Source organism: Rhopilema esculentum, chromosome 3 (genome assembly GCF_057945365.1).
Source record: "Rhopilema esculentum isolate cy_ngs chromosome 3, ASM5794536v1, whole genome shotgun sequence".
Classification (NCBI taxonomy): Eukaryota; Metazoa; Cnidaria; class Scyphozoa; order Rhizostomeae; family Rhizostomatidae; genus Rhopilema; species Rhopilema esculentum.
The window spans coordinates 8,964,100-8,974,773 of NC_142817.1; the positions used below are offsets into that span (position 1 = coordinate 8,964,100).

General features: G+C 35.0%; 1 protein-coding gene across 3 annotated transcripts; it reads left to right on the plus strand.

Annotated features, from left to right (window-relative positions):
• Positions 1–5: 5 nt before the first annotated feature.
• LOC135692601 (solute carrier family 60 member 1) lies at positions 6–10,454 on the plus strand. Of its 3 annotated transcripts, none has more exons than XM_065210793.2 (12): positions 6–920; positions 2,996–3,299; positions 4,487–4,664; positions 4,922–5,176; positions 5,441–5,570; positions 6,170–6,303; positions 6,950–7,042; positions 7,476–7,556; positions 8,097–8,244; positions 8,521–8,591; positions 8,995–9,112; positions 9,298–10,454. In XM_065210793.2, the coding sequence occupies exons 2-12, from the start codon at positions 2,998–3,000 to the stop codon at positions 9,519–9,521; spliced, it is 1,734 nt and encodes a 577-aa protein (XP_065066865.2). In that variant the 5' UTR covers positions 6–920; positions 2,996–2,997; the 3' UTR covers positions 9,522–10,454. The 3 variants fall into 3 exon arrangements, with proteins under 3 accessions (XP_065066865.2, XP_065066862.2, XP_065066864.2); XM_065210790.2 differs by having other exon boundaries at positions 2,951–3,299; positions 9,298–10,452; XM_065210792.2 differs by lacking the exon at positions 6–920 and adding an exon at positions 948–1,368 and having other exon boundaries at positions 2,951–3,299; positions 9,298–10,453.
• The last annotated feature ends 220 nt before the right edge of the window (positions 10,455–10,674 follow it).

Here is a 10,674-nt window from a genome sequence, read left to right on the forward strand (position 1 = left end):
AAAGGCACTTGTGTACAGTCCTTGTTATAGGTTGATATCGTTTCCGCTTTAAGTTTCTGTTTAGGAAAATTATCTCGCAAAGGCTATTAATGATGAATAAAAACTGTATGATTAAGAAAATGCTATCAAAACGACAGATTTATTAATCAGTCAATATAGAAAAGCCAAATGCTGAACAAATTTTCGTCACAGTTGGTTAAAAATAACTATGATTTAAGATTATCATTCAGACACCAGGATGATACATATGATCTGAAGTACAAACATATCAAAATGTACGAACTTCTGTCTAGAAAACCTGCTATATGTCAATAAAAATCAGTAAATGTGCTGTATGTAAGTATTTTCATTGATTCTTTCGGTTTTAACAACAATGTATAAACAAACTGCGTGCTATAAAGTTCAGCAAGTAGAAATGACTTTGAGTTGCTCGGTCTAACCAATCAGCAGATGTTTCTGTGTTGTGGTTGAAGATTCCTTGCACGGTAATTTAAATGGCATTAATATTTAAACAAGATCAGAAGAGCTGAAAATAGTTCAACTTTTTAAGCATTCTAATGGCGAGCACATAAAAATGAATTCTCGTTTTTTCAAGATATTTGATGATAAAGATAGAAATTATTTATAATTTTATGGTGTTAAGACGTCTTCCTGAAGCAGGCAAATGTCATCACAGCAATCTAGGGTGTACAAACTGCTTGTAATTAGTTGAGCTCATGGTCAGATGGTTCTTAACAGATGGTGGATTACACAAAAGTCAGTATCTTTGGGAAAGTTTGTCAGAAGAACCAGGCTTTATTTTGGACGCCATTGCAACGTTGCAAGGACGAGTACCAAAGGCAAAATTGAGCTTGCTCTACCGAAATGATGTTGAAGTGATTTTCAAAAAGTGGTTTATCAGCAGAAAATCTGTTTATCAGGTGAGAATATTTTGAAATCGTTATCAGCACAGCACAGGGAATAATTTAGAATTAACATAACAATTACTTTGGGTTTAACTGTAATGCTTTCGTTTACTTACATAACATCCTCTGTACACCGCCTATTCGTTACATAAACAATCTTATTCTGTAGGGTGGATGTTATTGTCAGAAACTTGAATAGTTTGACCTGATTTCTCAAAGTCACTTCATAAAGATTCAACCATCAAGCATTCGAGGCTTTCAATACTTAATGCACCTGGTTTTCGATTATCGTTTAATTGCGTATGACTTTAAAAAATGATCGATTTGCGTCAGAAAATTATTTATGACCTGAAATTTAAAAAAGATCATTCGGAACAGATTTTCCAAACTTTCATAGCTCAATTGGCAGTTAACAGCTTTTTCTACTTTGTTTGAATCTACAAGAAAAAATACATGTTTGAAGGTTGGTCATGAATGAGCTTATTACGAGATATAATGGGATCATGGAAATGTGTACTCTAGGGCTTTTACCTGCTTTACGTATTACGAGTTATGTATTGTCTTTTACGTGAAAAAACTGTCGTGAACTAATACGAATACTAGCAATTATCTTCATTGAATTAATATTTTTAATTATTTGGCTTAAATGTGCAAAAGAAATGCTCAAATTCTTAATCAAATTGCTATAGAAGTTTGCAGATCATTATTCATCAATTTGATGATTCGAATCATGATATATCTTTTTACATCATCGTTCTCTGTTGCAAACAACTTCTGAAAAGTAAGTCTCAATCAATGTTCCAATTACTAATGTGTTTTGAAAATACCTTCGTGTAAGGCTGAAGATTTTATATAGAATTTGCCAGTCGAATTTTACTCGTCCAATTTGCTTGTTTAAATACTTTAAGCTCAAATATTTAAATTTTCCTTTAGCTTGTCAGTATATAAATCACTAGTCGAAAGAAACTTGAATTTTATAATATATAGATTGTAAATGTACTTGCATTATATTAGTAAACTAAAAGGCACATTGAAGTAATCACATGATATTTAGCTAGTCCATTTTTAAACTGCTAATAAACAGAATAAAAAACAGAGCGTTTATAGGGCTAACAGATTGACTTGAACTGTTGATTTGAAGTGACTTTATTTCATTTCATTCAGTAATTTTAATGTCATTATCTTAATTATGTTCTCTTATAAATTGATATATATTGATATCCATACGATATTTGATAATAATGTGATCGCTACACATCGTTGACAACATGGTAAAGATATACAGCTAGGCTCTGGTACATAGGGCAGGATGGTTCTAAGGACTGTTGGTTGGGCCTTATTCAATTGATGTTCTGTTTAATTCTGCACATAACACTACAGCATACTGACGATGCCTATTCCAATTTCAAAGCAGTCACTTCGTTTGTGCACAGCTCTCTCTTTGTACTTAAGATGTAGACTATTTGTAAATTTTTAAAAAAGGTCAAATTTATAAATTTTCATTACTACAAATTGCATAAGAAGAGATATATCTTAAGGTCGTTGGTTTTAATTTTAGAGTAACCTGTTTGAAACTGCTTTTACTCTGTGTTGCTCTTTTGCAAAGTTTTGTTCAGCTAGACCTTGATGCAAAGATAAATCAAATCAAGTGAAGCAAAAACAATTATCAATGCAGTTAGCAATAGCACTCATTGTCATTAAGTTTAGTGTATAGTCACTATTAAGTTTTGTACTGCATTGTATTTGACATATTTAGCCTGCAGTGAATATATTGGCTAGATGGCGGAACTTTGTCCAGTATCCTCTGTACAAGGGCTGAATGGATTTGTGTGTTCCCATATTCATTACTTGTGTCAATGTCTTTAAATGTTTTTAGTGTTATGGATTGCAAAATCTCTTCTTCAGTCTCTTTTTTAGTCCTTTTCGATGTTCAATAATTTAAATTCTTGCTATGTATTTTTTTTAGAATTAGAATCAAGAGGTCTGATTATCTAGTTGGATGTGATGTTTACTGTTGTGTTCATTCAGATTTCTTGAATTTTTAGCCAAAGCAAAATTGAAGACCTGAGTGAATATCTCATCTCATCTAGAAATGGAGAAAAAGGGGAAGAAAAAGCGTTCTGCATCCACCAGGAAGCGTGAGCGAAAAGAAAAAATACGGCGTCAAAAGACGGTCTGGCAGAGATTGGTTGACAGCGAGAAGCATACTGCATTGATCTTATGCTACTGTGGTATTTTCATGCTCTACGGAATGACAGATGAGCTAATAGGCCCAACGTTGATAGAACTCAGCTGCCTCGTTATGAAGCCATTGAAGACAATGAGTTGGCTCTTTTTCTCTCACGACCTTGGACTTTTATTTGGTACTTTAATTGGTGGATTCCTTGCTGCAAGGTATCAATGAATCTCAAAGAGCGTAATAAATATTCTAGTATCTAAAAGTCTGTAAGACTTCCCCTTTGTTCTGAATTTTGCATCTGTCACAGATGCGGCTCATGCCTTGCAACGGAATAAGCACCAATATCAACGAAAACCAACCAACATGCAAAGTAAATTTTGACATGCAATCTCATGGTTCTTGTAAGAAAAGGCAGTCAACATTTAGAACTACATTTCGTTACTTGTTGCTTGCATTTGATAAAGAGACTTGCACGATTTAGTGATTTATTTTAACAATAACGCATTTTGTGACGTAAGCATTTCAATCTGAAACCATCTTTGAATGCTACAAAATCTTAACAGGAAAGAAAGCAGATCACTGGATTTGCGCTAGAGCACAATAGATGTTTTCCTTCTTAGCTTTTGCAGAGAGTTGTACAAAGATTGTTCAAAGCTCAAAATACAATACCACAATCAAACCTTTAGAACTTGATTTTTGGTTTACATTAAGCAGATGTTTTTCTCAAGTGATATCTCTGGTCTTGTTTGTTTTTGTACTAAGTTATAGCATTGCTAGCTCTGTAATCAACGGATTCCCTGCAGATAAATTTCCCCACCAGCGCTTTAGCAATGTTAAAATCAGCTGGTCGACATACAATTCATATACTCCGCATGAAAGAGCGTCTAGACCTCCTATTTTACTTATTAAACTGCTTTTATGTCTTTTCCAATTTAGCGGGTGAATCTTTAAAAGAATTTCCAAGCTTTCTTTAGAAACTTTATTTTACTTGCTAGGCTCTTTTCAAGGTGAAGGAAACTCAGCTTATAATTCTTCCAACGTAAAACCATTTCAAACAAAAAGTATTTTGTAAGAAGAATAACCATATTTTCAGATCTGCTGTTTTCTGAGTTGGTTTACAGTGGAGCTAATGAAGCCAATATTTAGCTTAACATATTGTCCGTCTTTGGCATGGCATTCAAAATAAAATCAAAGTTCTTCAAAATACCAAATAGAAGATTGGAAATATCACATTGCAACAGTGTCTTGTTAAAAATAACTTCTTCGCAAGCATACTCAGTAGGACAGTATTGAAGATAATTTTATCGTCAAATTAAAATTAATAAATTTTATTTTGCTTTTATCTTGTAAAATAAAGGTAAAAATCTTCTTACTACTGTCCAATGTCTTGCTTCTTTTGCAGGGTTGACACAAATCTCATCATATCGATATGTCTTGTCAGCAATGCAATGTGCATCACCTTCATACCTACAATGCACGATTTTGCTACAATGGTTATACTCGTCTTGGGATATGGTCTCTCACTTGGTATACCAGATTGTCTAACAAATGTCATGCTTGTCAAGATTTTTGGTCGTGAGGTATAGTTTCTTTAGCTATACATAATGCTTGTTAACCTTCATTAGATCCTTCTCTCTTTCAAACACCGCAAATATCTAGTCTGGTCTTTTAATTAGTCCTCTGACCTCAAACTAGCTTGTTTGCAGTTAATGCTTTGAAGAGCAAGTTTTATACTAAGCTGTCCAGGCTAAATTATTGGCATTCACAGCTAGAGGACCCAATGGAATATCAGAAAACATCGTTTTTTCAATACTGAAAAGTATTTTTCCAACCATAGGTTGCACCATTTCTTCAAGGGGTTCATTTCTTTTATGGCTTTGGAGCTTTTGTAAGCCCACTGGTGGCTAGGCCCTTTCTCAGGCCTGGCTGCACGTTCAACTTGAACACGACTCATTACGTCATCGACCAGAATTCAACTATGAACACGTCGTTCGATAACTCTAGTGGGTTTTGGTATTACAATACAGTCGAAGAGATTGCTGACATGACAAGTGATATCTGCTATGCCTATTGGGTGATTTCTGTCAGTCACGTGAGTATTCATACGTCAGCCTTGCTCCATTAGTAGTCAGTTCCTTGATAAGAGAAACTTCAGCTATATTTCACAAAAACCCATCTTCAATTCATAATCGTATAATTAGCATTTAGATAGCTCTGTCATATCAAAGAAAATTGTAGCGCTTCATAGCAAGTCTCCTATGAAAGAATCCCTTTGAATCAAATAACATGCTTGGTGCACAAATTATATGTTTTGGAATGAATGTATGAAATATATGAGATTTTTATTTCGTTACAGATACCAGTCATTTTTGGGATTTCTTGGTTGTATTTTCGAAAAAGGCTGGAAAAGAAGCAAGGAATGTATACTGGATCAATCGATAACCTGGGAGAATGCTTCGACAATGTCACTGTGGAGGAGCCTGTCCGTAAGTGTTAGTCTACCTTTACTTAACTAAAGATAGATGTGAAAGAGTGTTCTGATAATCAAAACATAAATGTTTAGTTTCAGTAATACACGACAAGAAGGAGTATTTTTTAGACATAAGGCCTCTAAGGAGGAGTCCTTTCACTGAAATCTGGAAACAGAAACAGCATAAACACTTTAATTTAATCTTAGTTTCATATGTTTGAAAATCTTAATGGGCAAGGTAAATCTGATCATTTGGAAGATGAAATCTTCCATTGACTGACTTATGTAACGTCAGTGTATTCAAGGCGCATGCGCAGTAGTCAGCTCATGTCATTACTAATCAATAAAGAATTATAAAATATCGAACGAGGTGGAATAGCGGTGTTATGCTTGTATAATTTTAAAATGGTTAATTATGCAAATCTGTTTTTTTCTAGGCAATAGATACTACATAACCTGTTTAGAGACGGCCACATATCTTGAATAATTATTTTATATCACTTAAAACTCCGGATCATCTCATAGTAAAAGTATTTCTTGCTCCTGCATAAAGTTTCCAGAATCTTGACATTTTTTCACTATCAGATTTATTAGATTATCTAGTTTTTGTTGTAGCCTCTTCATTGGACATGATTTTGTACGACCCTGAAGCAACAGTGCTGGAGAAAATACGCAAAAACGAGAAGAGGAGGCTTATGGCTGTGACGTCACTGTGTTCAGTGTTAATCTACCTCTATGAGGGAATGATGGTAAGAGCAGTCTTAGGTACAGGACAAACTGAAGTGCACGTCCTTCAATTCAAAATGAACTTGTGCTGTATTTTGTAATATTGGTTTTCTTTCTTTTTCCTAAAATAGAAAGGCTGATTTCCTAACGACTAGTTTCTCAACGCACTTGTACAATTTATCTGTTTCTTAATTAAACAGAGTAGTGTGTGAAAATTCGAACCTTGGGCCAAAAATGATCTAGTAAAAGTATTTACCAAAATAGCAACATGAAAGAAAAAACTTGGATTATCATTACTTTTTTGTATTTTTCTACAGGCAAATATCGAGAAAGGAAATGTTTTCCATTTACTTACTTGCTCATTTTTGGCATTTTAGGCTCGACAAGGCTTCCTTCGATGCACTTTTTGCACATTCTGTGATGCTACAAGGCATCCAGATGTATGCACAACTATTTTGAGGCACAGACTTGACGGCTAGATTGCATCTTTGCATAGATTGTTAGTCATGACTTTCTATCATTCGTAAAGGGGCTTGTTATTTCTTAATTATTGTTATGCCTTTCTCTCACAGAAGGTATTTGCCATGACCTTCTGACATTCGCAAAGTGCTTTTAAGAGTATTCAATCTTCTATTTGGTGCAGTCCACAGTGCGCATGTTTTCTTTTAGGCCATGTTTGGAGGCTACGCATACACGTATGCTGTCAAAGGAGACGTAGCTATGTCATCAGATCAGGCTGCCTATCTGACGTCATTCTATTGGGTACGTACTCTTTACATCTATACCAAACTTTTTTTCAAACTCTCTAACTACCTTGTTGTAAAAGCCTAAAAAATCTACACTTCTGCATTAGCTATTTCCAGCAGAGAGCCCTTGGCGGAAGGAGAGTAGAACACCAAGCCATTGTTTGTTATTTTTTTTATCACGATCCACCTTTGAATTGTTTTGAAGGTTGTTGGTTTCCTAAACATAGAATACGAGTTCTAGGCCACTAAGTTAGCTAACATCTAATCAATAGAAAAATGTAATTACAATTAATAGTAATGTACAATTTTGATTTCATCATTTCTCTGTTAATGCTCACTGAGATAAGGGTTGAAAAGCCTGTCGTTTAATTTTGACCTTTGTGAATTTCTGACCTTATTGACTCTATTGACCTTACACAAACCCTTTCCGTAATATCTTTTCTTTTCAGGGTTTCTTCTCCATCGGGCGTTTCATTTGCATACCCATAGCTTTCTTTCTGGCATCAAAGACGATGCTATCTGCAAATGTTGTAAGTTGAATTTGTGAAAAAATTGTAAGTCAATTTTATTTAGGAATTCAAAAACTGTCTCTTTTCCCAATATGACACTTGATATCCCACGATATCACAAGATGTTGGTATTTTTAATCAGGGAGCTGATTCGTTTAAAATTTTAGGACATATATGCTTGAAGAATTATAATATTTGCACATATGATAAAATCTCACACAAAATTCTTGTTTTACTTCAATAAACTTTGGCCATTTCATACGGGATCCAATGTTGTTTAATACAATATCAAGGTGTTGAGTAAAATAAAATGATTCCTGCAAATTAGTTACGATATTTAACTCTACAGCCAACATTGTTTTAATGGAAGAGGAGGGGGGGGATGGTGCCTGTCGTTTCTAACTGAAGCTCAGTTTTTAAGCAAAGGACTTCCGAAGGGCTACTGATGTGGATTGCAGCTTAGGTGATGAGCCATGCCCTTCATCTGCAGAGAAGAGCTCATTTAAGGTCTCATGAATGTATTACAATACGACATTTTGAATTTCAATCAACTTCCTACAGATTGGATGTTTCTTGTCCGCGTTTATATTGGTTGCTGGACACTCAAATTTTTATGCGGTATGGATAGGGTCTTGTGGCTTGGGATTCTTCTTAAGTAGTGCTGGACCGACAATTATTTCCATGGCCAAAGAGTATGTCGACCTATCGAGTAAGTTCTGCTCTTTGCAATCACTTCATTTTATCTTTCATCTTTTTGGATTTTGCTCGTTTTTATTAGTTTTCAAAAATGGCAGTTTTTCAGAAAGGAAGATCAAAACTGAAAGGGATTCAAGCCTTTTCTAAGACTAATTATGTATAACCAAATATTGTACATGTTTGCTGTTCACATTCACTAACAGCGTCAGGAAAAAGAGTTTCTCTCCTTAACCTTCAAATTATTTTGCCTATTTATCGAAACGTTTTTTATGTGACATTCTTTTTACAGCTCAAAGCACAAGCACACTTGTTGTGATGGCAGCTCTTGGCGAACTTACGATGCCGGTCATAGTTGGCCAGGTAAATACCAATGTTACTAAACTTATGCTTATAAATACTTATACCAAAACTCCTTTGCGGCTAATCGGAATCTTGAATGACTTAATTGCATATAAATCCCTCCGGTCCAATAGGTTATTCCACTGATTTACCATTTTTATCATTTTCTGAAAAAGCCTTAAAAAAGTCCGTAATCTTTTCTTTCTGAAGCTAGAAGTCTTAATCTCCACACGAAATTTTTGTGCTGTTTATCTGCTCTAAAAGAAAAAGTTTTAGTTCAAAAGCAAGTCCGTTAAAAACATAAGAAAATTTTCAATGTTGGTAGTTGAAAAACGTTTCCTTGTCACAACCGCGAATAACCTCTCCTTTTCTAATATATTTTAGTCACATATTACCTCTAATTGTTAGTTCCTCTTTTTTGTAGCTTTTTGAGAAGCTCGGTGCTGGTGTTGTCCCTGCAACTGTCTTCCTCATCTGCCTCTTCGGATTCGTAATATTTTGTTTTGTGCTGACATTAGACAATGACGTGGCATATGAGCATGGTAAGTGTGTCAAGATATTTCTGGAATAGAAGCACATGATTCATTTGCATTCAGGTGTATGCCTGTGTTAAGTTGAATTTAGATTTATTTATGCATTCTTTTTCCTTGTATCCGTCACTTCTCTTGTATCTTTATTTTCACTATCTTTTATCATTTATCACGTGCCTTCATCGCTCTTTTCCCAGCCAATAGTTTCCTGCAGATTGTGCTTAAGAGCCTCCTGACATGCAGAAACAATAAATACAGAGGCTACACGAGTATGGAAACATCGTCTGAGATGTCATCAAGTAGCGAATCCATTTCAGTTTGTGAAGAAGAAGTTCTTGTGAAGCCAGATGTTCTTACTGACCCTGTGCAGCCAGAGAAAGAAAAAATTGACAAGAAGGGCGAAGTAATTGACAAAAAATAGCATGTCTTAGACTTAATATGATAAATTGTAGATTTAAGATAATATTGCTTGCATACATGATTTGAAGTTAACTCTAAGGCATACATTTTCACTGATCTTTATAATGTCGTTTAGGAGCGGAAGCATCATTAACTTGGCAATAAAGGAGAAATGCACAGTAACAATGATCACTTCAGAGGCAGGCAGCTCGCACCAACTTAAAAGTGGGGGCCCAAAGTGGGGGCTGGGGGCTTGCCCCTGAAAACCTTTCGTAGCCACGCCCTTTAGAACACCAGAAAATGCTCCTTTCAAAATGCTTGGATTCTTTCGTTCTAACCAATAATTGCAAAGGAGATGGCGGGGGGCTAGAACTCCTGCTCGCCCAATGGCTGCATGGCGCTTGTCACTTCAATAACATGTCCTGTAGTTCAACTTTTCAATCCCCACTCTCGACTATCAACTTAAAGACTAGTTGCACCCTCTCAGTATGCATTGTTTAAATGCATGTGCCAGTGCTCTTCTACAGCCCATTTAATCTGCCTTTTTTATCGTTTTCTGTCACTAGAGGCATTTCAATGATTAAGTCATAAATAAAATAATCAGTGCTTTTTAACATGCAATAATCCCTTCCCATTAAAAAACAAAATACTCTCTATTTAATTCGATTCTAATTGGTGTAGATCGTTCTAGTATAATTTTAAACTGCTCGATAACATTTTGCAAGCATTGTCGCCTAGAGTAGATAAGTAAAATTATGTTGATTAATTTAAAGCATTTAATACCATATATCATTCTATTTTATTGTACACAATCAATTGTACACACTTGTAGCTTTAAGAGCATTATTCATCAACTTATTCAGCAACCTCTAAACAGTGTTGTCTTCAGTGGAGCGAACTCGCCTTCCAAACGTATTAGAGAAGGAGTTCCACAGGACTCACTACTCGACTCGTTACTTCCATATCGAAGCTTACATGCTCATAGTGAAATGTCTAGTTTTATCAGTAAATTTATCTATATTCCATGATTTTTAAAAAAATACCTAAATTCCACAACTTTCGGCTAAATTTGAGCAGTTTGAACCATTTTTCAAATTTGAAAGCCAAGTACAAAAGGTCATATACATTTGTTCTTCCAACGCGACCTTCATGTGGTGTTTAGTATTAGGGTCATG

What these genes read in the sequence shown, in the direction of transcription:
- LOC135692601 (XM_065210793.2), top strand. Translation starts at nt 2,998, where the DNA reads ATGGAGAAAAAGGGGAAGAAAAAGCGTTCTGCATCCACCAGGAAGCGT. An exon ending in ATCTGACGTCATTCTATTGG is followed by an intron (nt 7,043 to 7,475) that starts GTACGTACTCTT and finishes TTTTCTTTTCAG; the next exon opens with GGTTTCTTCTCCATCGGGCG. An exon ending in TGACGTGGCATATGAGCATG is followed by an intron (nt 9,113 to 9,297) that starts GTAAGTGTGTCA and finishes CTCTTTTCCCAG; the next exon opens with CCAATAGTTTCCTGCAGATT.